The 26,841-nt window shown below is 42.0% G+C and overlaps 2 protein-coding genes across 8 annotated transcripts in view; one reads left to right on the forward strand and one right to left on the reverse strand.

Moving 5' to 3' along the window:
• Window positions 1-14,333, reverse strand: part of fancb (FA complementation group B) — a 30,544-nt gene extending 16,211 nt beyond the window's left edge. For 3 of the 4 annotated variants that reach the window (XR_012098962.1, XR_012098961.1, XM_073045821.1), the window contains exons 1-6: window positions 14,185-14,333; window positions 11,276-12,704; window positions 10,249-10,404; window positions 9,665-9,763; window positions 1,793-1,921; window positions 947-1,113 (exon numbers count right to left, since the gene is read on the reverse strand). Coding sequence is in view for 2 of the 4 variants with exons in the window: in XM_073045821.1 (XP_072901922.1) it covers window positions 947-1,113; window positions 1,793-1,921; window positions 9,665-9,763; window positions 10,249-10,404; window positions 11,276-12,208 (1,484 nt within the window). In the remaining 2 variants the exon portion in view is untranslated. Of the gene's footprint in view, window positions 1-946; window positions 1,114-1,792; window positions 1,922-9,664; window positions 9,764-10,248; window positions 10,405-11,275; window positions 12,705-14,149 lie in introns of all 4 variants that reach the window. The other variant, XM_073045822.1, reaches the window with a different exon arrangement.
• A 46-nt stretch (window positions 14,334-14,379) lies between these two features.
• The window catches only part of mospd2 (motile sperm domain containing 2), a 95,908-nt gene continuing 83,446 nt past the window's right edge, over window positions 14,380-26,841 (forward strand). Inside the window, exons 1-2 of one of the 4 annotated variants that reach the window (XM_073045825.1) lie at window positions 14,380-14,445; window positions 14,541-14,598. In XM_073045825.1, coding sequence (XP_072901926.1) covers window positions 14,425-14,445; window positions 14,541-14,598 — 79 coding nt within the window. In that variant the 5' untranslated portion in view covers window positions 14,380-14,424. The remainder of the gene's footprint in view (window positions 14,446-14,540; window positions 14,599-26,841) is intronic. The other 3 variants (XM_073045826.1, XM_073045824.1, XM_073045827.1) reach the window with 3 other exon arrangements.

Consider the following 26,841-nt stretch of genomic DNA (forward strand, 5'->3'; position numbering starts at 1 on the left):
ATTTATTCAATATTTTCATATGATGTAATGTGACCCTGTTCCAAGCCTATTTGTTTTTCCAGTTTTGATTTTACATATGTTGAGAGGATCGGAGTTGTCGACACTGATGATTTTGTATTTTTGTTAGATATTATAAACAGCCCTTTTTTTTCATTATTTTTTTCCCTTTTTTTCTTTTTTTTTTCCTTATTAGTTATTAGATTGTTAGATTAGTTTTTCTTGCATAATTTTTTTTTTCTTTTTCTCTTTTCTGTTTTTTTAAATATATATCATGATATACCTAGGTTTGCTTTGTTTATATGTTACTTGTATCGTCCATGATTTAGGAAGACACATTTATATTGTAACTATTGCTTATGTATTCTTTCATGTTCAATTGAAATGTGTATGTTTGTAATCCCATTATCTATGTATTAATCTTATTATGTTGATATTAATAATAATAATAAAAAGATTGAAAAAGAAAGAAACATGTCTACCATCAATCGGCCATTTTAAGTAATCCTACTTTAACTCATTTTTTAAAAATTCTCTCCACATTCTCACTAACTACAAGGCTGACTCTACCACTAACCAACACACAAGTAGTAATTTAGTGGCCAATTAACTTATTCATCTGGATGTCTTCAGAATGGAGGAGGAAACTCAATCTGTCATAGGGAGAATGAGCAAACTGCACGCAGAGAGCCTCAGATTGAATTTGGTTGGTGAAACTGTGAAATAGCAATTCTATAGCCGTGTCACACATATTTTAGTAATATTTTATAGTCAAGGTGTTAACAATTTGTTCTAAAGTAATAAAATAAATTATAATCTAAATAAAAGGAAAATATGCATCATACAATAATTTCTACTGATTACAGATATTCTTTTCTAACTCCCAGGAAGTTTAATTCCATTGGCCACTGGTGATTATCAGATTTTGTCTTTTACTAAATTTACTTACAGTGTGGCGGATTCAGTTATTTGTGCTCCTACAATCCAGCTGTCATCTACTACACGTTGCCAGATCTTCTGTACTGGGTTATTTAATGTCTGATCGGTAGAGGAAATCTTTTCAGTAGAGATCTGTAGGTCAGTACCCTCATCATGCCAGAGAGAAACTAAACCTTCCTATGGAGACACAGAGGTTTTATTGCTAATAATGATCAGACTGAATTCTATTTTCTTGCAACAAAGCCTCATTACCATGATACTTCAAAACCAGTATAAATTGACAACTGAGGAATCTACAGATAAAGTACATATATAGCAACTGATGATTTGTGCAAATGGATTGAAAGAGAATTCCAAATTCAGTCACAGTGTGAATTCTTAATACTTACTTACTGCCACTGGCGTTTAGGGCATCAATGAAGGTCCTCCATCTCCTTCTGTCCTTGGTCGCACACAGATATAGAAGGATTCTTCATTATTGTTTCCGTAGTAATGTTTTTGGCCAGTCAGGGTTGTTAGCCCCGAGTTGAACCCCTGAACCTGGAGGACTGACAGACCACTCTTAGTCTGGTCTCTACCCGTTGACCTTTTTGGCATGGGTGACTCTATCAAGAGTCAAAGCACAAGACCCTGACTCTGGCCAACATAGCTTTCTCAGTTATTGAGGCACACAAACCTTCAAACCCTACGACACAGATTTGGTTCTTTTGGAGGGTGAATTTGTTATACACAATTTTAATTTATTATTCTTTATGAAGATTTATGGAATGACACAAGATACCAGCACAACATTTCACCCATTAGCTAAAGGCTTCACTAATATGTTATTTGTTGTTAATGCCTGTAAATTTCTTACCTCTTCAGCACTGGGTAATGGGGAATGCTTTCTCTCAATAAGATTTATTAAGGCCTTGGAAGACTGAAGTAATACTCTTTCTTTGGATCTTAGCAGATGCTTCAGCTCTTTAAGAGATGTTAAGCCTGACTAAAAGAAGTAAACAAAAAACATCCACATTGAGAGTGCAAATTACAACAGTTCTATATGCAAAGATTTTATTTAATATTAGATATCCAAAATTCAATGTTGGCACTCTGAAATTTGCCCTAGAACTCTATTTTCTCAAATTAAAGTTTAAGTGCTCAGGTGACTTTGAGTAATTATGTAAGGAAGGAATATATTGTGTAACACTTTGAAGTATGATATATGAATGATAAAGCATAGGGGTAGAACATTTTTCTCCCATTGAAGGGTCACAGCCCGAAACGTTAACTGTAGTCTTTTCCATAGATGTTGCCTGACCTGCTGAGTTCCTCCAGCATTTTGTGTGTGTTGCTAGCATTACATCCTTTTATATTCTAGCTCGCTCAAAATGAATGCTACCATTCCATTTGCTCTCCTCACCACCGATTCAATCTGCAGTTAACCATTAGGGAATCCTGTATGAGGTTTCCTAAGCTCCTTTGCACCTCGGATTTTTGAAATTTTTGCTTTTAGAAAATAGTCTACACTTTTGTTCCTGTTATCAAAGTGCAAAATATCATACATTTCCTGATATTGTATTCAATCTGCCACTTCTCTGCCCATTCTAATCTCCTGCTTCCTCAACTCTACCTGCTCCTCCATCTATTTTCATATTGCCTGGAAACTTGGCCACAAAGCCATCAAGTACATCATCCAAATCATTGACATAAAAAGCAGCCCTAACACCGACCCCTGTGGAAAACCACCAGTCACCAGCAGCCAGAAAAGGCTCCCTTTATTCCCACTCTTTGCTTCTTGCCAAACATCAATCCTCTATCCATGCTACTATTTTTTCTGTAATCCTATGGGCTCTTAACTTGATAAGCAGCTTTATGTGTGGCTTCTTGTCAAAGGACTTCTGAAAATCCAAGTACACAACATCAACTGATTCTCCTTTGTCTATCCTGTTTGTCATTTCCTCAGAGAATTCCAGGTTTGTCAGGCAAAATTTTTCCTTAAGGAAACCATGCTGACTTTGGCCTATTTTATCTTGTGTCTCTAAGTACCCTGAGACCTCACTCTTAACAATTGACTCTAACACCTTCCCAACCACTAAGGTTAGGCTAACTGACCTATAATTTTGTTCTTTCTGCCTCCCTCTCTTCTTAAAGAGTGGAGTGACTTCTGCAATTTTCCTCTGGAACCCTGTCAAAAATGAGTAATTCTTGAAAGATCATTACTGATGCCTTCATAATCTCTTCAGGCACCTCCTTCAGAACCCTGGGTTGCAGTCCCCTGGTTCAGGTAACTTATCTACCTTCAAACTTTTCAGCTCTCCAAGTACCTTCTCCATAGTAATAGCAATTGCACTCACTTCTGCCTCTGACACTTTTGAACTTCCAGCATACTGTTAATGTTTTCCATAGTGAAGACGATGCAAAATACTTGTTTATTTTGTCTGCCATTTCCTGTCCCCCATTACTACCTCTCCAGCATCATTTTCCAGCAGACCAATATCTAGTTTGGTCTCTCTTTTACTTTTTATGCCTGAAAAAAAATTTGGTATCCTCTTTGATTTTATTGGCTAGCTTACTTTCATATTTCATCTTTTATCTCCCATGGCTTTTTTACTTGCCTTCTGTTCGCTTTTAAGAGCTTTCCAATCCTCTTTCTTCCCACTCATTTTTGCTCTATTCTATGCCCTCTGTTTCGCTTTTTGCTTTAGACTTCCCTTGTCAGCCACGGTTGCGTTAGCCTGCCTTCAGAATACTTCTCCTTTGGGATGTATCTAACCTACATCTTCTGAATTTCCCCCCAGAAACTCCAGCTATTGCTGCTCTGTCTGCTAATGTCTCCTTCCAATCAACTTTAGCCAGCTCCTCTCTCATGCCTCCATAATTCTGTTTACTCAGGATTAAAGAAAACCCCAAGGCATTCTGCAAGTATGAGAAGAGCAAGAGGATAAGACATCAGAAAATAGGACCCATCAAGTGTGACAGTGGAAAAGTGTGCATGGAACCAGAGGAGATAGCAGACGTGATGAATACTTTGCTTGCTTAATAAATACTTTATTCAATACGGAAAAGGATCTTGGCGATTGTAGAGATGACTTACAGCAGACTAAAAAGCTTGAACATATAGATATTAAGAAAGAGGATGTGCTGGAGCGTTTGGAAAGCATCAAGTTGGATAAGTCACCAGGACCAGACAAGATTTACCCCAGGCCACTGTGGGGGGTGAGGGAGGAAATTGCTGAGACTCTGGTGATGATCTTTGCATCAATGGGGACTGGAGAGGTTCCAGAGAATTAGAGGGTTGCAAATGTTGTTCCCTTATTCAAGAAAAGGTGTAGAAATTGCCCAGGAAATTATAGACCAGTGAGTCTTACTTCAGTGGTTGGTAAGATGATGGAGAATATCCTGTGAGGCAGGATTTATGAACATTTGGAGAGGTATAATATGATTAGGAATAGTCAGCATGGCTTTATCAAACGCAGGTCGTGCCTTACAAGCCTGATTGAATTTTTTGAGGATGTGACTAAACATGTTGATAAAGATAGAGCAGTAGATGTAGTGTATATGGATTTCAGCAAGGCATTTGATAAGGTACCCCATGCAAGGCTTATTGAGAAAATAAGGAGGCATGGGATCCAAGGGGACATTGCTTTATGGATCCAGAACTGGCTTCCCCACAGAAGGCAAAGAGCGGTTGTAGACGGGTCATATTCTGCATGGAGGTTGGTGACCAGTGGTGTGCCTCAGGGACCTGTTGTGGGAACCCTACTCTGTGTGATTTTTATAAATGTCCTGGATGAGGAAGTGGAAGGATGGGTTAGTAAATTTGCTGATGACACAAAGGTTAGGGGTGTTGTGGATAGTGTGGAGGGTTGTCAGAGGTTACAGTGGGACATTGATAGGATGCAAAACAGGGCTGAGAAGTGGCAGATGGAGTTCAAACCAGATCAGTGTGAGGTGGTTCATTTTGGTAGGTCAAATATGATGGCAGAATATAGTATTAACGGCAAGACTCTTGGCAGTGTGGAGGATCAGAGGGATCTTGGGGTCCGAGCCACATGACACTCATAGCTGTTGTGCAAGTTGCCGCTGTGGTGAAGAAGGCATACTGTGCATTGGCCTTCATCAATCGTGGGATTGAGTTTAAGAGCCAAGAGGTAATGTTGCAGCTATATAGGATCCTGGTCAGACCCCGCTTGGAGTATTGTGCTCAGTTCTGGTCGCCTCACTACAGGAAGGATGTGGAAGCCATAGAAAGGGTGTAGAGGAGATTTACAAGGATGTTGCCTGGATTGGGCAGCATGCATTATGAGAATAGGTTGAGTAAACGCGGCCTTTTTTCCATGGAGTGACAGAGGATGAGAGGTGACCTGATAGAGTTGTACAAGATGCTGAGAGGCATTGATCATATGGATAGTCAGAGGCTTTTTCCCTGGGCTGAAATGGCTAGCACGAGAGGGCATAGTTTTAAAGTGCTTGGAATTAGGTACAGAGATGTCAAGGGTAAGTTTTTTTACACAGAAGGTGGTGAGTGCATGGAATGGGCTGCCGGCAATGGTGGTGGAGGCGGAAATGATAAGGTCTTTTAAGAGATTCTGGATAGGTACGTGGAGCTTAGAAAAATAGAGGGTTATAGGTAACCTTAGGCAATTTCTAAGGTAAGGACATGTTCGGAACAGCTTTGTAGGCTGAAAGGCCTGTATTGTGCTGTAGGTTTAATATCTATATGCTCAAGTTTTTCAGACCGCTGTAAGCCATCCCTACAATCACCAAGATCCTTTTCCATAGTGAATACCGAAGCAAAGTACTCATTAAGCACCTCTGCTATCTCCTCCAGTTCCATACACACTTTTCCATTGTCACACTTGATTGGTCCTATTCGCTCACGTCTTATCCTATTGCTCTTCACATACTTGCAAAATGCCTTGGGGTTTTCCTCAATCCTGTCTGCCAAGGCCTTCTCATGGCCTCTTCTGGCTCTCCCAATTTCATTCTTAAGCTCCTTCCTGCTAGCCTTATAATCTTCTAGATCTCTATCATTACCTAGATTTTTGAACCTTTCGTAAGATCTTCTTTTCTTCTTGACTAGATTTACAACAACCTTTGTACACCACGATTCCTGTAACCTACCATCCTTTCTCTGTCTCACTGGAATGTAACTATGCAGAACCCCATGCAAATATCCCCTAAACATTCGCCACATTTCTTCCGTACTCTTCCCTGAGAATGTTTCCAATTTATGCTTGCAAGTTCCTGCCTGATAGCCTCATATTTCCCCTTACTCCAATTAAATGCTTTCCTAACCTGTCTGTTCCTATCCCTCTCCAATGCTATGGTAAAGGACATAGACTGACACCTAACCAGGTTCATTTCCCAATACCAGATCAAGTACAGCCTCTCTTCTTGTAGGCTTATCTACATATTGTGTCAAGAAACCTTCTTGAACCCACTTAATAAACTCCACCCCATCTAAACCCCTCACTCTACGGAGATGCCAATCAATATTTGGGAAATTAAAATTTCCACCACAACAACCCTATTATTACAGCTTTCCAGAATCTGTCTCCCCATCTGCTCCTTGATTTCCCTGTTACTATTGGGTGGTCTATAAAAAAACATCCCTTGCTGTTCCTAACTTCCACCCACAGAGACTCTGTGGACAATCCCTCCATAACTTCCTCCTTTTCTGTAGCCGTTACACTATCTCTGATCAACAGTGCCACGTCCCCACCTCCCTCCCTGTCCTTCCTGAAACATCTAAAGCCTGGCACTCAAAGTAACCATTCCTGCCCCTGAGCCATCCAAGTCTCTGTAATGGCAACAACTTCATACCTCCAAGTGCTGATCCACGCTCTAAGCTCATAAGCTTTGTTCATAATACTCCTTGCATTAAAATAGACACATCTCAAACCATCGGACTGATGGCGACCCTTCTCTATCACCTGCCTATCCTCCCTCTCGCACTGTCTCCAAGCTTTCTCTATCTGTGAGCCAACTGCCTCTTCCTTTGTCACTTCAGTTCAGTTCCCACCCCCCAGCAATTCTAGTTTAAACTCTCCCCAATAGCCTTTGCAAACCTCTCCGCCAAGATATTGAGTTCCCTTGGGATTCAAGTGCAACCCGTCCTTTTTGTACAATTCACAACTGCCCCAAAAGAGGACCCAATGATCCAAAAATCTGAATCCCTGCCATTTGCTCCAATCCCTCAGTCACGCACTTATCCTCCACCTCATTCCATTCCTATACTCACTGTCACATGGCACAGGCAGTAATCCAAGATTACTACCTTTATGGTCCTGCTTCTCAAACTTCCTTCTTAACTCCCTTTTCCTACCTATGTCATTAGTACCAATATGTACCACAACCTCTGGCTGTTCTCCTTCCCACTTGTGGATGCGATCAGAAACATCCTGGACCCTGGAACCTGGGAGGCAAACTACCATCCATGTTTCTTTCCTGCATCCATAGATTCACCTGTCTGACCCCCTAACTATAGAGTCTGCTATCACTGCTGCCATCCTCTTTCTTTCCCTACCCTTCTGAGCCACAGAACCAGACTCTGTGCCAGAGGTGTGGCCACTGTTGCTTCCCCCAGGTAGGCTGTCCCCCTCGACAGTACTCAAATAGGAGTACTTATTGTTAAGGGGGACAGCCACTGGGGTATTCTAGTATCTACCTCTTGCCCTTCCATCTCCTGACTATTACCGACTTATCTGTCTCCCGAGGCCCCAGTGTGACTACCTGCCTATAGCTCCTCTCTATCACTTCCTCACTGTCCCTGACCAGACAAAAGTCATCGAGCAGCCTCTCCATTCCCTAACTCAGTCGCTAAGGAGCTGCAGCTCGACGCACCTGGCGCAGACGTGGCCACCCGGGAGGCTGGGGGTCAGCTCTATCTCCCAGCTATTATCTTGATGAATCTTTAACAGTTGTCCCAAGTAAGCAGCCGCCCTGATTAATGATGACCCAATTAACTGGAATCCACTGTATTTTAAACAACACAGTATATGTTTATATTGTGTACAATTACACGTATGTCATTAAATCAGGATCCTGAAATTAAATCAGAAACGTTTTACTCTGTTTCTTTGAAGAAAAGATGCAATTCTGAAGCAAAACCTAAACTGAGTTAACAGGTAGAAATTTCAACATCTCCAGAAGATGGAGAAGTTTAATCTGTAATTTTTTTAAAACAAGAGTCAAAAAGATGTATTTTAATCTTATCTGACAATACATGGGTAATTTCTCATTTCTAAATAAATGCAGTATTTTCTATTCCTCTCTTGAACCATGAGTAGATTTTGTTTGAATTCCTTTAAGTAACTTCTGCAGGGATATTTCAAAAGAAGAGTATTTGTTGAAATTAGTCTTTTGCCACATTTGTTTAGCTGCTTGTGTTACTCATTTGGATAAATCAAACAGCTACCTGGACTATATTTCCTCCCACTCTGTTACTTGTGAAAGCGCCATCACTTCTCTCAATTCAATCGTCTCTGCCACATCTGCTCTCAGGATGAGGCTTTTCATTCCAGAATGAAGATGTCCTCCTTTTTCAAAGAAAGGGGCTTACCTTTCTCCACCATCAACACTGCCTTCAACCGCCTCTCTTCCACTTCACACACGTCTGCTCTCACCCTATCAGGGATAGGGTTCCCCTTGTCCTCACCTACCACCCCAGCAGTCTCCAGTCTAGCGCATAATTACATAATTCTCTGAAACTTTCGCCATCTCTAATGGGATGCCACCATGAAGCACATCTTCAAACCCCCCCCCCACTTTCTGCTTTCCAAAGGTAGCTCTCCCTACGCAACTCCTTTATTCATTTGTCTCTCCCCACTGATCTCTCTCCTGGCACTCATCCTTGCAAACAGAACAAGTGTGACACCTGTGTCTAGTCTCCACCCCTCCTCCCTCGCTACCATTCAAGGCACCAAGCAGTCCTTCCAGGTGAGGCAACGCTTGTTGAGGTCATATACTGTGTTTGCTGCTCCTGGTGTGGCCTCCTGTATATTGGATACCTGATGTAGACTGGGAGACTGCTTCACTGAGCACCTACGCTCCGTCCGCCAGAAAAAGCGGGATCTCCCAGTGGCCGCCCATTTCAATTCCCCTTCCCATTCCAATATACCTGTCCATGCTCCCCTCCACTGTCGTTATGAGACCACACTCAGGTTGGAGAAACAACACTTTATATTCCATGTGGGTAGCCTCCAACCTGATGGCATGAATATCAATTTCTCGAACTAATGCCCCCCCAATCCCCTTTTCCCTATCTCACCGTATCTTCTTACCCGTCCATCGCTTCCCTCTGCTGCTCCTCACCCCTTTTCTTTCTTCCATGGCCTTCGTCCTCTTCTATCAGACTTTCCCTTCTCCAACCCTGTACCTCTTTCACCAATCAACTTCCCAGCTCTTTACTTCCACTCTCTTTACTCCCCCTTCAGTTTTCACATGTCACCCCGTGTTTCTTTCTTCCCTGCCTCCACGTTTTAAACCTTTTTTTCCTCCAGTCCTGCCAAAGGGTCTCGGCCAGAAATGTCAACTGTACTTTTTTCCAAGGTTGCTGCCTGACCTGTTGAGTCCTTCCAGCATTTTGTGTGTGTTGACTAGATCCCAATGTTACATTATAGTTTCTGTAACAGCAATGTCCTCTGCTAACTCCAGTTTTCACTGTTATCCAGTACAATTCAAATAAGTATCCCAGAATACTGAGCATTTTCCAAACATATATATTTTACTTAAAATTACAAACCTGTAGCCTTGCCTCCAAGGCTTGAACTGTGTGGTGACGATTCACATGTGCTGTGTTATTAATTTGCATTCTTTTGTCTTCGGCAAGCTCAGAGTTATCCTAAATCACAAAAATATTTTTAAAAAGGATTTGAAGATTGTGGAAGTGGAAATGTCAAGAAATACCCCATTTCCTATTTCTGTGAACCTGCTACACATGCAAACTTACTAAATTGAGTTACTTTCATGCATTAATTCTTCTACGTTTTAAGAAATTATGGAAAATTTGAAAGATGCCTTCAGCCCACTTCCATTATATAGTACATAATTATGTTCAACAAGAGACAACGCTTTAAGTCTTGTGTAACTTAATAAATTCTCAAATGAAAATAATCTTCGAAGCGTCAGTTTTAATAGTTTCCTAATTTGAGTAGCCATCATCATGGCATGGAGTAAATGTGCAAATCTACCACATTTTTGCAACACAGGCATAGCTCTTTGAACTTTGTGTAAAAATGAAGGGTAGAAGGCAAGAGGGAGCTGAAGATTGAGTATGCTTAATAGAAAATAGCAAAAATATTCTAAAATAAGAGATCTTTAACTTACTCTGTAGCTATATTCGCTGAGATCAGTCAGTATAAAATCTTTCAAACAATCTTCAATAGTGGAACATCCCCTAGAGAACAATAAAATTTGTTCTGTTCCAATACCTAAGAAATCATCCAACTGTATTGACCATATGTCTTCCCAAACAGCAACAACCTAAAGTAAAATGAAGTTAATTCATATAACTAAATGCATCTTAAATTTCATGCAATTATCCAAGGGACTGCTATATAAACCTCAAACAGTTCCAATAAATTACCAACATAAAGCACGTTATTTGAAAATTTGCAGAAATTATTGAAAATAAATCAGTCATTCTTACTCATGGAATCTTAATGTTCAAGGAGTACAAATAACTTGACAAATGTTCTACTGTTTTGGCCAGGCAACTAAATCATTTTACAATTAAGTCACTTTTGACTATCATACAACCCTTCTCCACTTTTAGATTCTTTCCTTATTTGGCAAAGTTGACAAACAAAACTTTAATAATGCAATCACAAACAGGAGAAAATCCGCAAGTGTTGGAAATCACCAAAACAATTTTAGCTTAGTTGAACTATTGCAGAGCATCAATATCATCATACAATTAAACACATTATATTCAATAAAAGTTAATTTCTCCAAATTTCTACATGTAATAAATAATCTGAAATTGTATTTGTGTTCAGCTTCAAGCGGTCTTTCATAAACAAAAAAAATCTCTGAGGAAGCAACACTTTGCAAAACTTTGTTATCCAGCGTTATCAAGGCAAAGATTGTCACTTTTTGTTTATCAGTGCTTCACCAAATCCCTTTGGCATTTTACCACATTAGTCATAGAATATATGTTGTTTTGAACAGCTCAATTCAGCAGAAATTCCTGACACTTTACATTCACACCTATTTAAGTAATTCTTAACTTCTTTGCAAAAACAAAACTCTTCAACAGCAGAAGTTGTCACTGCACTTGTTTAAGCCAGCCTATGAAAAGTTGGTGTGTAAGACCTGCCAGAGACTGAAAACAAACATAATCACGCAACCGTACCTGCCAACTTTCCTTTGAGACAGCACAAACATTTCCACTTCTCGAAGATAAAAGGATGAGATGATTCTCTCTGCCAGTTGTAGCCATTTTTATTTCACAGGCATCTTCAAAAGGAAGCTGGCAAATATTCTTGGGGATACAATTTTCAAACATAATCAGTTGATTTTTGCATGTGATTGCTATAATCGTGGTCTTTAATGGATCATCAGCATTCGCAAAAGGACAGTTGAGTATATGTGTAACCACTGTGCTGTAAGCATTTGGAATGAAACGGCGATTGCACATTTGTTTCTTTTTTATAGAGTAAGTGATAAATTCACTACCCCAGATCTGTTTATCAGCTTTATGTACTGCAGCTTTATCTTGTTTTATAGGTCTATCCATTTTTCTTGTACCCAGAATAATAACATCTCCATCAGAAATCTCTCCAATCCATGTAACTGCAGTAAACAAAAGTGGAATGCTTAAAATGCCATTTGTTTGAAGAGATACATGTAAAACTTGATTGCCACAACTCCAATAAACACTAGGCCCAGTCAAGAGTGTTAGATTCTCTTTAATTTCATAGTCCAGTTCAAAGTCCAAATGATGCTCAATTTTATTTGAATTCTGCAATATTAGTAAAATATATCCAAAGGTAGAACCTTTTTTATGCTTCTTCAGCAAGATGCAAGGAAAATTCTGTCCTGTTCTTGAATCAATAGTGCAATTACATGCAACAATTTGCGAATAGGAACTTTTTTTATCTGTGACGTATTTCCCTGCAAATTTGTTCATCCATTTCCCTGATTCTGAATTAAACACCATTCTTCTGAACTTCAGCATGTGAACATTTTTCCCACTAGGATGTTTTTCCTTGGATACAATAAAAGAGATCACCTCTCCATTTAAAGTTGTTACATTTACATTCTTTTTAACGGATTCCAGCTCCATTGTAAATATGACTTGATTTTAAAACTTGAACAAATCTGGATTTGGAGATGAAAATTGTACATTACAATTACAAAAACAAGTTCTTCAATGATGATGTAGTGTGATTTAATTTCAAGTTCATTCTGAAATGCTTTAAATGATTTTTGTGTACAGCAAGCTCAGTTTTGATAGCACATTATTCATTTTTTTTTTAGTAAAAACAACATGCATCATCTGAAAAGTATATGGTGAATTCCTTGGTGGGTGGGCAGCAACACCATATATATGACATTGGAACTGTTCTTCAATGAATGTCATGATATTCCATTCTGGATATTGTAGCCTCAATTTAGCAGACACAAACATGCATCAATATCTTAGGATCTTGTTCTGCACATTCAGCACTCCATCTTTGGACTGTGGGGAACTTCATTTCAGAGACATGATACGATATAAGCAGGGTAGTCGTTTCAGAACATTATTTCCAAATTGTGGAAGTGGCACTTTTGTACATCACCTGCAACGAATGGAGATATAACTAATTCAGGAACCACCAAATGTATATGCTACAGCCGCTGACCCTGTACAGTACCTATATAATCCGCCTGCCCTCTGTAACCAATCCGTCCTTGATCCTGCACCCGGTGACCCACCTGTCCCGTCCGTGAACCCGGTGACCCTGAACCTGCTGACCCACCCGTCCCGTCCCTGAACCCGCTGACCCACCCGTCCCCTGTCCCTGAACCCGGTGACCCACCCGTCCCCTCTCCTTGAACCCGCTGACCCACCCGTCCCCTGTCCCTGAACCCGCTGACCCACCCGTCCCCTGTCCCTGAACCCGCTGACCCACCCGTCCCCTCTCCCTGAACCCGGTGACCCACCCGTCCCCTCTCCCTGAACCCGGTGACCCACCCGTCCCCTCTCCCTGAACCCGCTGACTCACCCGTCCCCTCTCCCTGAACCCGCTGACCCACCCGTCCCTGTCCCTGAACCCGCTGACCCACCCGTCCCCTCTCCCTGAACCCGCTGACCCACCCGTCCCCTCTCCCTGAACCCGGTGACCCACCCGCCCCTGTCCCTGAACCCGGTGACCCACCCGTCCCCTCTCCCTGAACCCGCTGACCCACCCGTCCCTGAACCCGCTGACCCACCCGTCCCCTCTCCCTGAACCCGCTGATCCACCCGTCCCTGAACCCGCTGACCCACCCGTCCCCTGTCCCTGAACCCGGTGACCCACCCGTCCCCTCTCCCTGAACCCGCTGACCCACCCGTCCCTGTCCCTGAACCCGCTGACCCACCCGTCCCCTCTCCCTGAACCCGGTGACCCACCCGTCCCCTCTCCCTGAACCCGGTGACCCACCCGTCCCCTCTCCCTGAACCCGCTGACTCACCCGTCCCCTCTCCCTGAACCCGCTGACCCACCCGTCCCCTCTCCCTGAACCCGCTGACCCACCCGTCCCCTCTCCCTGAACCCGGTGACCCACCCGCCCCTGTCCCTGAACCCGGTGACCCACCCGTCCCCTCTCCCTGAACCCGCTGACCCACCCGTCCCTGAACCCGCTGACCCACCCGTCCCCTCTCCCTGAACCCGCTGACCCACCCGTCCCCTCTCCCTGAACCCGCTGACCCACCCGTCCCTGAACCCGGTGACCCACCCGTCCCCTCTCCCTGAACCCACTGACCCACCCGTCCCCTCTCCCTGAACCCGGTGACCCACCCGTCCCCTCTCCCTGAACCCGCTGACCCACCCGTCCCCTCTCCCTGAACCCGCTGACCCACCCGCCCCTGTCCCTGAACCCGGTGACCCACCCGCCCCTGTCCCTGAACCCGGTGACCCACCCGTCCCCTGTCCCAGAACCCGGTGACCCACCCGCCCCCTCTCCCTGAACCCGCTGACCCACCCGTCCCTGTCCCTGAACCCGCTGACCCACCCGTCCCCTCTCCCTGAACCCGCTGACCCACCCGTCCCCGTCCCTGAACGCGGCGCTCTTTCTTGCCTTCACCGGAACCTTCTCAGCCGCGCTTTCCTGTCCGGTTGGAAGTGCGAGGAGGTGGGCGGAACGCCAGCGAGAGTCCGCCCGTAAAACGAAACGGGCTGCGAGCTAACTCTCCCTCCCGCCTCGGCACTCTCCCTCCCGCCTCGGCGCTCTCCGAGTTGGCGCGCGTCCCCTGACGACGGGAGCGGTGCTCGGGGTGAGAGGTCAGGCCGCTCACGTGACTGCGGCCGGAGCGCTGTGATGGCTGCCGATCAGCTGCCGGTGAGAGCGGTGTCGGAGTATGGTGGGGTGCTCGGTATTGAGGGCTCGGGGGTAGCCGTTTTCCTAGAAATCACTCATGTTCCTGTCTCTTCCAGGACAAAGAGAAGTTAATAAGCGAAACGAGGCAGCGCTTTACCAGCGAGTATGTACAAGGTACTGTTCGTGTTGCTTACGTGGGGAGGACGGGTGATGAACCTGAGCTCTCGTCCCAGTTCATCTCTGTGGCTCGCGGTCTCAATTTATGTCTGTGCGCTCGACATAATTCGTATTTCTACGTGCTCGCCTCCTCCCCGTTCAATTCTCTATAGTGTTGGGTGATTGGGCAGGGCTGGCTGAGAGTTACTTTCTCTTAGTGGAAATGTGCAGCTGTAAGGACCTGGGGTTACTGGTTAATCCTGTGTTTTCAGCTGCACCTTCCTTCAGTCGCCTCTCTGGTGGCAACTGCAGAAACATTTGAGAGCTCTTCTCTAACTACCACTTTCCATGTAAATATATGCAAATTCTCAACCTGTATAAATACATTCTAAGCAATCCCCTAGTATGTCATCTGACTGAGTAAAATTATTAACACTGACGGGACTAAGTCACTAAATGTTTTCTTCAATTTCTGCTTGTGTGTTAGTGTGACAAGCTTGTCAGGCCAGTTGTAACTGTTTTGAAAATTGATTAATTTCTTTAAGACCATAAGACAGGAACAGAATTAGACCGTTAGGCCTATTGAGGCTGCTCTGCTATTCAATCATGAGTGATTTATTTTCTTTCTCAACCCTTTTTCCTGTTTCTCCCCATAACCTTTGGTCAAGAATTTACCAATCTTTGTTTTAAATATAGCCATTGACAGTCTCCACAGCTATCTGTGGCAATGAATACCACAGACTCACCACTCCGGCTAAAAAAAATCCTTTTTATCTCTGCAATTTTGAGGCTGTGCACTTGGGTCCTAAACTCTCCCATTATTGGAAGCATTTTCTGCATGTCCACTATATATATGCCTTTTTATTAGGACTTGAAAGATCTTGAAATATTTGCAGATCTCTAACAATATTTTAATGTGTAAATTAATATTTTGCTGTTTCAGGAGTATCTATGTCTTTTGGTTGTGGTGGTGGATACATTTCTTGTATTTGTGGTCAACTGCAAACTGTATATAATGTCAAAATCCAATGCTTCTGCTAGCTTAATGACAACTTGTGACCTAAATGCCCTATTTTATCCTGGGTTCATAGCTTCCATAGTTTCAAGTTTGACTTTTGTATTGACATTCTGAGATGTATTTTGGAATGGTTGATATTCACTTAGTTATTCCCTTTTCAGTTGTCATTAAAGTAATGGAAAGAATGGCTGACTCTCTTTTGGAGTGGTTTATCACTGCCCTGTTAGCCTTGTACAGAATGATCCAAACTCAAACAAAGGAACTGAGTTCTGAGTACAAGGTAAAAATGGCTGTAAGTCAAAATAACATTCGACTGATAACAGAAATTATTGGGCTTCAAGCCAAATGCCTTTGGGTAGGGTCATAATATGAATCAAGTGAGAAAGTTATCGTTGTAGGAGGAGGGGGGGAGTCAATCAGTAGAACTGCAGGAATCCCCTAGGACTGTGTCCTGGACCCAAACACCTTCAGCAGCTTTATCAATGATCTTTCTTTGATGGTAAGGTCAGAAGTGGTAATATATGTTGATTGCAGTATGTTCGATTCTATTTGCAACTCCTCAGGAAATGAATTAGTCTGTGCCTGCATGCACTAAAAGCTGAATGATGGGTGTGAGAATGAATTCCAGTGGCATGCATTCTTCATGGGCAGGTAATGACAGTCGCTAACAAGAGGGCCTGACACTGACCTGGAATATTCAATAGCATTGCCAGTGTGAAATCCCTCACTATCAAAATCCTCAGAATCCGGTTTATTATCAGTGATATACATCATGACATTAGTTGCTTTGCGGCAGCAGTGCAGTATGGAAGTTAATGAGTGTGAAGCAACAGCAAAATTATGATGTAGTTGATGGTGGGGAGGGTAGTGCTTGTGATGGAGTTGCCTGAATCTGCCACCTTTTGCAGCTTTATCGATCCTGTGCCTTGGAGCCTCCATACCAGATGGAATGCTCTCCATGGTACATCTGTAGGCATTTGTTAGAATCTTTGGTATTATACCAATTCTCTTCAGACATCTAATGAAGTCTTGCCACTGGTGTGCCTCCCTCATAATTTCATCGATATATGGGCCCGGGATAGATCCTCTGACATGTTGACACACAGGAATTGAAGTTGCTCACCCTTTCTACAGCTGACCCCCCACTTCCCCTTACTGAAGTCCAACATCTTACTGATGTTGAGCAGAAGGTTGTTGTTGTGACACGGTTGAACCAGCTGATCTGTCTCATTTGTAGTCATCATTGATTTAGAAACTTAAGTTGATCAGCCACATTTAGTTAGTGACTGACACCCCAAATCTTTTCCTCTGACTACAAGGCCTGAGTCAACAGTGTGATGGTGTACTTTCCACCTGCCTGGATGGGTGCAGTGCAAACATATCTCAAACATCAATCCAGGAAAAGCAGATTATTTGATTGGCATCTCATCAACTGCACTAAACATTAATTTCTTACCACCACCATACTGTGGCTGTAGTGCGAACAGCTGTACAAAGTTATCTGCAGTTACTTATTCAGGTAACTGCTAACAGCACCTCTCAGATCCATGGTACCTACCACCAAGAAGAACAGGGCAGTGAGGTTGGTGAACATATTTTGCCAAACTTCATAGATCTATAATTATTTTTCATGAATTAGTTTCAATTGAATTCAGATTATTTTGGCTTAATTTCTTTGGATTACCGTAGATTCCGGACTACAGAGCGCACCTGATTATTAGCCGCTGGCTCTAATTTTAGAAATAAAATCAATTTTTTAATTGTAAAGGCCGCACCGGATTTTAGGCCGCACCGCTACTTTTAAATATACATACGTATCGGTAACACAAATTACGTTGCATATACTTTTTTACTGAACAGCACGAACAACATTCCAATATCTCCTAGCGACTGGTAAAAATATATATATTGCAGCCTACCAGGAAAAGTTATTGATCGACTTTAACTTAAAAGCAGCGTTTTCGATCGGGTCTAATCGGGTCTGACGCTTGCGCAATGCGCTCGGGTCTAATCGGGGCTGACGCTTGCGCATTGCGATCGGGTCTAATCGGGTCTGACGCTTGCGCAATGCGCTCGGGTCTAATCGGGTCTGACGCTTGCGCAATGCGCTCGGGTCTAATCGGGTCTGACGCTTGCGCATTGCGATCGGGTCTAATCGGGTCTGACGCTTGCGCAATGCGCTCGGGTCTAATCGGGTCTGACACGCTTGCGCAATGCGATCGGGTCTAATCGGGTCTGACGCTTGCGCAATGCGCTCGGGTCTAATCGGGTCTGACGCTTGCGCAATGCGCTCGGGTCTAATCGGGTCTGACGCTTGCGCATTGCGATCGGGTCTAATCGGGTCTGACGCTTGCGCAATGCGCTCGGGTCTAATCGGGTCTGACGCTTGCGCATTGCGATCGGGTCTAATCGGGTCTGACGCGCTCGGGTCTTGCTTCGAGTATTTTCCATGTTGATGAGGGTGAGTACAAATGACTGATTTACAATAATTTAATTGTGAAAGTGCGCTTGATTTATCGTACAATTTCATTGGACCTCTGTGAACTACTCATCAATTTTATTGGTCTACTGTTACGAGGCAAAATGTTTACGAGGCGGCATGAAAAAAAAAACCATGTATTAGCCGCTCTGGATTATTGGCCGCAGAGTTCAAAGCTGTTCAAAATGTGGGAAAAAAGTAGCGGCTTATAATCCGGAATCTACGGTAATTTTTTTATTCATTTATCGAACCACACTGCCCAGCAATTCCCCCAAATTTAATCTGAGCTTAATCACAATTTACGATGACCAATTAACCTACCAACCAGTGAGTCTTTAGACTGGGAAGAAACTGGAGCACTCAGAGGAAACATACAAACTCCTTAGGGGTAGCAGTGAGAATTGAACATGGGTTGCCTGTACTATAAAGCGTTGTGCTAACCACTATGCTACAGTGCTGTTCCATTATCTTGGCCTCCAGTACAATAACTTAACCATTGCCTTACTCTACCCCTAAATCTAAGGGCCACAATTATTACTTTGAAAATGTGCCATTGTATTTGTGATTTTTATCATTCTAATCAGTTACTGCCATTTCTTTGCCATTGGTGTCTTACTCAAAGTTGGTTAATAACTGTCAAGATGATATTTCCTGCTCCAAGAGATAGGAATTGCCTTCATTGTGTTTGCATTTTGTCACCTGTTGGGAATAATGTCCAACAACCATGCACAAATTGTTGTTTAAATTAATACTTATTTGCTGCCACTGATTTCTGGAAGAGATCTGCGTGGAACTGTGAGAATGTGATGTGGCAAGAGTAATTTGGCTACACTGGTTATCTTTGTCTTCAATGGCATATTGCTTTGCATTTGGTTTGAAGACAGAAGTAGTTGATAACAGCAACATCTTTCCATCGAGATCTGATGATAGCCGAAGTACTGAATGCAGTTAACACCAATGTCCAGGACCTTGTCTATCTACTTTTTCCACTGTATTTTTGGGATTGTCTGATCTATTGAATAAATTGTACAGGATTACAACCTGTCAAACTACAAAACCCTAGGATTTAAGAATTTGAAAATCTGGAGATTAACCTCTAAGATTCTATGCCAAATTAGGAATGACATAGTTGTGATCCTTTTTATTAGGGATAACTTCACACCCCACCATTGAAACGTTCCCAGTTTCTGTGGATTCTCTTTCAAGGACTCTTCAACTCATATTTTTAATATTTTTTTGTTTGTTTATTTATTTCTTGTATTTGTACAATTTGTTGTCTTTTGTACACCTGGTGTAGTCTTTCATTAAGTGAGTGTGCCCACAAGAAAATGGGTTGTGTGTGTGTATACACTTGGATAAATTTACTTGGAACTTTGATTATAAGGCAAAAGATTGAGACTTGAGGGAAGATGTTATCTTTTCAGTAAATATTCTACTTCATTATTTTAATTTTTTATTTAGCAAAAATTAAATTCCACTAATGGAGCCATTTTAAAATCCGTTCTCAATTAATTGCAGCATTTAGAGGTGACAAATTTCCAACTACAGGTGTCCCCCGCTTTACGAATGTTTGCTTTACTCCACTTTGCTTTTACAAAAGACCTACATTAGTAATCTGTTTTTGCATTACAAAGAGGATTTTTGCTTTTACGAAATTTTTTCCTGTATAAATTAATGGTTCTTTGCTTTACGCCATTTCGGCTTACAAAAGGTTTCATGGGAGCTCTACCTTTGTAAAGGGGGGGGACACCTGTATAGCTTTTCTGACCATGCTGCTGGACTGTAAAGTGAAGGACCATTTGTTTTGACCTGCTGCACCTAGAACAAATGAACACAAGCTCTGGGGTGGTAGTTATGGTGATTTTTGTGATGGGAAAGGATTGAACTGGCAATAATAGCTTTGTAATTTTTCTTGGCTTTTGGGGAAGCTTAGAAGCCTCAAATTATAATGCAGTACTTCCCTTTCAAGTAATAGTATGCTTGTAAATGTTACTTGCCTTTTGCTTTGGAACATAAAATAATACAGCACAGGAACAGACCACAATGTTTTGCTGAACGAACATGTTGGAGAGAGAAAAATAGAATGTCTCACTTCCATTTAACTTCTGTCTATGATCTTGGGCACTATTACAGTAAGGTCCAACCCAAGCTTGTGCAGTGGCACCTCATCTTTTGTTTTGACACATTGCAACTTTTTGGACTTAGCAAATTGTATAAGTTCTGACACCTGACTGGCCACTTCTGCTCTAAGTCATCTTTCAGACATTTGATTTAGTTTTTGTTTCCAGTAGAATAGTTGTACCTGTTAGGCATGTGTGACAGTTCTGCATTTGTTAATATTTTACTGTTCTTTATGCATTATCACTGTACAGCTACTATTAATCCACCAACCACTAATTAAACCTGCAGCAACCCTGGTTTCATCCTATTTTGGATACATTTTCATTCATTTATTCATTTCTTCCCCCCAACTCTATGTTACAGAGGCTAACAAGCTTTTCTCTTTCTCAGTTATGGCAAAGGGTCTTGGATTAAAAAGTTAACTCTGTTTCTCTTTCCATGGATACTGCTGGATCTGCTGTTTCCAGCATTTTCCATTTTTATTTGTAACTTATGTTGATGTTGGATTCTTCAGAAGCAGAGTCAATAGAAACAATTCAAATATGGGGTTATGTTTGTCAGACAGTGGTTTAATTTGTCTTCAACTAAGCTTTTATGTCTACCTAATTAAATGTAAGTGTAAGAATAATTCATACATTTTTATACTTGAACCCATTTTGTTAATACTCAGAAACAATTGAGAATGCCTCCTTTCTGAAGGTTAAGTATCCACATTTGTTAAGAGACTGGTCAACAAAAACTGAAGCTTGCAAAGGAAGTCAAATTTATTGACTTGGCTACAAAATTCATTAGTGTTTGTTGGGGGGGCAATAATTGTCATTTTCTTGGATTAGACTGATGTGAATTGTGATGTTCTCGAAAGGCGTGTTTGGCCTGAACTATTCCTTACTAATAGGTTAAAGGAATGTGTTTACAATCCTAAGGCCATTAGAAGTAGTATAGATGAAACTATCCAGTTGTAAATAGTAGGTTGAAAATTAGGCAGAGTTCTGGCAAATTGAATGTGGTGTAGACAAATTTGAGCTTATCTTGCAAATTAAAAAAGTAAAGTCTGGAAAAGGGGAAAGTTTAATACTTGAAGTGTATTTGCATAGATTATTGAAGTGGAGGAGGATGGATAAAGAAAATAATTAAGAATTTCCAACATAATTTTGGTCTTTTGGCCATTAAGAGATGGGGTTTTGGTGTGGATTGCAGAGTCAGTTCACAGACCAGCCATTATCTGATTAAAATGACAGAACTATTCTAAAAGTCTGAATAACATATTCCTACTTTGTGCTATTTTCTTGATAATTCTATTATTTGCATTTCATATAATTACTTAAATAGAATTCAAACTACAAATTTGAAATGCTACTAAGACACATTGAATATCAGAAAAGATTTAAAAGAAGTAGGTCTTGGGACTTGCTAGTGAGTTCCAACAGCACCCTAAAAGTGACCAGTTTGCAAATTGTTAGTCAATAATTGATTGGCTTATTGGTAGCACACATTGCAACCATTGTGAAAGTGGACCAGCCTAAGAGTAAGCACTGAAGCTTTGGCTCAAGGCTTTGGCATGAAGAGGCAGAGTAAATGGCCCAGTTGTGGGGTGTCAGAGTAGCACTTTTGTATAAAAAGCTTCAATGGGGACATGCAAGAACAAGTAAAGTTTTATGTTGTTGTTCATTCTTCATCCTTGATTCAGTATAGGCAGGATGGTAGTTAGGGTAGTGCAATGTCTCTCAGCCTTTTATAGCCCAGTGCGCCCCCGCCACACACACAAAGCACTTTTATACTTGCCAATGACCCCCAAAGCACCTTCATACTTGCCAATACCCCTCTTAAAAACAATATACTTTCTCATGTCTATAGTGTAAAACCATATCTACCATATGTTAACAAGAGAAAAATGATTTTGCTTTAAATTTTTATTTGTCTTCAAGCCTAGCTTACACAGTACCTGTGTGTTGTATAGTTGTTTCAGTATCAATGTGATCCTTGAGCTTTATGGTTTCTAGCAAGAGTTGAAATATCTGGTTCAAGTTGTGACAGCAAAACGCGTAACAATGTCCAAGTGGTTTCTGTTATTTGTGAATGTGGTTCACTGTGCTGAAGCCTCTTTCAACAAGGTAGAGTGGAAATGCAGTGAAGATTAGTTTGGCTGTTCTCCAAAAACCTGGAAACTTTGTAAGACAGTGTAGCCGCACACCACAAAAGGAAGCATTTTAGAAAAGCATTTTTGCTTCATTCTGAATTTTGATAATTTCTTCTTGCGAGTTCTCTTCCTGTTCATGTACCTTACAATGAAGTGGGTTATATACCACAGTCCAGAATTTCCAAATCGTTCAAATCCTTGAATAGATTCTGAAAACCATTCAGTAATTGCATGTGTAAACAGTACTCTTGCAAATCACTGTCTGTGAAAGACAATGCCATGCAGGGGGACTAAGAACATTCTTCTCCCAATGTCTTGCTTGTATTTTTCCAATTTTCTGATAGAAATGGATACTGCACTTTTTGCCTGGATTAAATTGAAATTCTCACCCTGTAATTTCAAATTTAGAGTGTTCATTTTGTCATACAGATCAGCTTGGTATGCCACACTTCCAGGTAGACGTTTAGTCTTGTTTCCCAAGCTTTTGTTGACCACAGTGTCAAAAAGATCAAAGAAATGTTTTAAGCAGTAGCCTTTTGACAGCCAATGGACTTCAGTGTGAAGTAGCAAGGTTTCAACCTCTTCATCATTATCTTGGCATAACGGGTGAAATATTCTGTATTTAATGGATGAGCTTTAATTTGTGTGATAGCAGATATTACAAGAGTCATGCTTGAAAAAAGTCGCTGATTGAGGTTTTTGGCTGCAAGATATTGTCGATGAATTACACAATGGATTGTAAACAGATTTGGAATTTCGTTTTTCATAAGTGCCACTAAACCAGCATGTTAACTGGTCATACACGGTGTTCCATCTGTTGTACAAGAGATCATGTTCCTAATTGGAATATTTTTCTCAATATCCACTTTGAGCTTGTTGTAGATTGATTCTCTGTTGCTATGTTTTTTCTCTTTTTGCACAAGAGAATCTCTTCATAAACTTTTCTGTTTTTGATAAACCGTACATTTGCCATTAGCAATGCCTCGTTTTGTGCAGTTGGCTCATCCAGTTGTATGCCAAGTTCTGCTTTTTATAGCTTTTTGCACAGCTGATGCTTAATGTCTTCACTCATTTCATCAATATGATGAGCTACAGAGTTATTATTCAGAGAAATTGCTTTTAAAATACTGGTATCCATTTTGGTGAGCACTTCTGATACAGCAGGCATTATTGTTCACCAATTGTATGAGATTTTCCCCACTTTGTTATCATTTTTGGAAATGCTATAAGAAGCAATGAAACCACTATCAAGGTCATTTTTAGCTTTCTTGGAAAATAATGAGTGTGCAACGCTTTTCAAATGCTTCTTTCACCTCTGGAACTGAGTAATATCACAAGTAGCCTTTTCAGGGTGTTTTCTACAGATCTATTCCTGCAATCTTTTTGATTTCATGGCTTCGTTATCGCAGTAATACAAATAGGACATGTGAGGCGTATCCCAGGTATGTAACATATGACCAGACCTATGAAGCTGGGGTCTTTTTGAACACCTCAGAGGAATCCTTGGTCGGCAGGTTCACTGATTGGCTCTATTTAACATTTGGTTCCGATCAGTGCAGTGTTGTTGCACAACCTGTTTTCTGTAGAGAAAGTTGAGAGAGTGTACTTCACTTACCAGCTGTTAAATTGCATGAACTAATTATGTGCCACGAGTCAAGGGGAACTGTTGAGTACCCTGGTTGCTAATTTATGTTATGCATCCCCACTCCTGCAGATTCCTATTAGTCATGGCATTTACCTTTCTCTCAATCCCCCCCATTTCTGACCTGATGCTCTGGTTACCAACAGCCCCCCATCTCCCGCCAGACTAGCTTACACACTCTGAGGAATGCTGGCAAACCTGCCAACCAGAATATTGATTCCCCTCCAGTGAAGGTGCAACCTATCCTGCTTGTACAGGTGACCCCTGCGCCAGAAGAGATTCCATTGATCCAAGCACATGAAACCCTGTATTCTGCAGCAGTTCCTCAACCACTCATTCATCTGATCTACCTTTCTATACCTTCCTTGAGTAGCATGTGGCACCAGGAGTAATCGAAAGATTGCTTTAAAGGAGTGAGAGCAGGAAGGAATTAAAAGTGCAAGTCTCATTGATTAGCTTTTTAGGCAGCAGTTGCCAATACAAAGAAGGTAAGCTCAAGGGGAGAAATCACTTGCTCCACCTCTTCACAGCAATATCTCCAGGTCCGATTGTTACACCGAGCCACTCCTGCAATGACTTTTTTCGATTACTCCTGGTGCCACATGCTACTCAAGGAAGGTATAGAACGGTAGATCAGATGAATGAGTGGTTGAGGAACTGCTGCAGAGTACAGAGTTTCATGTTCTTGGATCAATGGAATCTCTTCTGGCGCAGGGGTCACCTGTACAAGCAGGATAGGTTGCACCTTCACTGGAGGGGAATCAATATTCTGGTTGGCAGGTTTGCCAGCATTCCTCAGAGTGTGTAAGCTAGTCTGGTGGGGGATGGGGGGCTGGTGGGAACCAGAGCACCAGGTCAGAAAGTTGGGGGGAATGGAGAGAAAGGTTAATGCCATGACTAATAGGAACCTGCAGGAGTAGAGTAATAACTACAATGGGACAGATGGGTTGAAGTGTATGTATTTTAATGCTGGGAGTGTAGTGGTTAAGGGTGATGAACTTAGTTCCCATGTACTGATCCATGGATATGTTGTGAGCATTAGAGATTTGTTTGAGAGAGGGGCAAGGATGGATGTTTAATCTTCCAGGGTTTTGATGTTTTAGAAAAGCTAGAGATGGCAATAAAAGAGGGTAGTTGCAGTATTAATCAGGGACGGTATCACAGCTGCACTCAGATGGACATAATGGAAGGCTCAACCACTGAGTCTATATAGGCAGAAACAAAAAAAGGTTCAGTCACTCTGGGGTTATACTAGAGAGTCCCCCCAATTGAGGAACAGATAGGCAGACAGTATATTGGGCAAATCCACATCTGACATGTAGGTGTTTAAAGACCAACTGCGTAAAGTACAGGACAGGTATGCTCCAGTCAGAAGGGAGGATAAGAGTGGCAAGGCAAGTGAACCTCGGATGTTGAGGGAGGTAATGAATTTAATTAAGAAGGAAAGGGAAAGGTGTGTAAAGCTTAGGAAGCTAGAATCAAACAGAACCCTTCAGGATTATAAAGAAGCCAGAAAAGAACTTCAAAAATTAGGAAAGCCAGAGAAGACCATGAAACTTCTTGGCTAGTAGGATTAAAGAGAACCCCAGGGCATTGAATTAAGAGCAACAGGATAACTAGGGAGTGAGGTGGATCACTCAAGAATAAAGTGGGGAACATGTGCTTGAAGGTGTACGATGTTGGTGAGACCCTAAATAAAACCATAAGACAAAGGAGCTGTTGGCCATTCGGCCCATCGAGTCTGTTCCGCCATTTTATCATGAGCTGATCCATTCTCCCATTTAGTCCCACTCCCCCGCCTTCTCACCATAATCTTTGATGCTCTGGCTACTCAGATACCTATCAATCTCTGCCTTAAATACACCCAATGACTTGGCTTCCACTGCTGCCCGTGGCAACAAATTCCACAGATTCACCACCCTCTGGCTAAAAAAATTTCTTCGCATTTCTGTTCTGAATGGGCATCCTTCAATCCTTAAGTCATGTCCTCTCGTACTAGACTCCCCCCACCATGGGAAACAACTTCGCCACATCCACTCTGTCCATGCCTTTCAACATTCGAAATGTTTCTATGAGGTCCCCCCTCATTCTTCTAAGCTCCAAGGAGTACAGTCCAAGAGTGGTCAAACGTTCCTCATATGTTAACCCTCTCATTCCCGGAATCATTCTAGTGAATCTTCTCTGAACGCTCTCCAACGTCAGCACATCCTTTCTCAAATAAGGAGCCCAAAACTGCACGCAGTACTCCAAATGAGGTCTTACCAGTAGCTTATAGAGCCTCAACATCACATCCCTGCTCCTATACTCTATTCCTCTAGAAATGAATGCCAACATTGTATTTGCCTTCTTCACCACCAACTCAATGTGGAAGTTAACCTTAAGGGTATCCTGCATGAGGACTCCCAAGTCCCGTTGCATCTCAGAACTTTGAATTCTCTCCCCATTTAAATAATAGTCTGCCTGTGTATTTCTTCTATCAAAGTGCATGACCATACACTTTCTAACATTGTATTTCATTTGCCACTTCTTTGCCCATTCTCCCAATCTATCCAAGTCTCTCTGCAGACTCTGTTTCCTCAGCACTACCAGCCCCTCCATCTATCTTTGTATCATCAGCAAACTTAGCCACAAAGCCATCTATTCCATAATCCAAATCGTTGATATACAACATAAAACGAAGCAGCTCCAACACGGACCCCTGTGGAACACCACTGGTACCCGGCAGCCAACCAGAATGGGATCCCTTTATTCCCACTCTCTGTTTCCTGCCAATCAACCAACGCTCTATCCACGTATGTAACTTTTCCATAATTCCATGGGCTCTTATCTTGTTTAGCAGCCTCATGTGCAGCACCTTGTCAAAG

The sequence above is a fragment of the Hemitrygon akajei genome, chromosome 5, assembly GCF_048418815.1.
Source record: "Hemitrygon akajei chromosome 5, sHemAka1.3, whole genome shotgun sequence".
In the NCBI taxonomy this organism is placed as follows: domain Eukaryota; kingdom Metazoa; phylum Chordata; class Chondrichthyes; order Myliobatiformes; family Dasyatidae; genus Hemitrygon; species Hemitrygon akajei.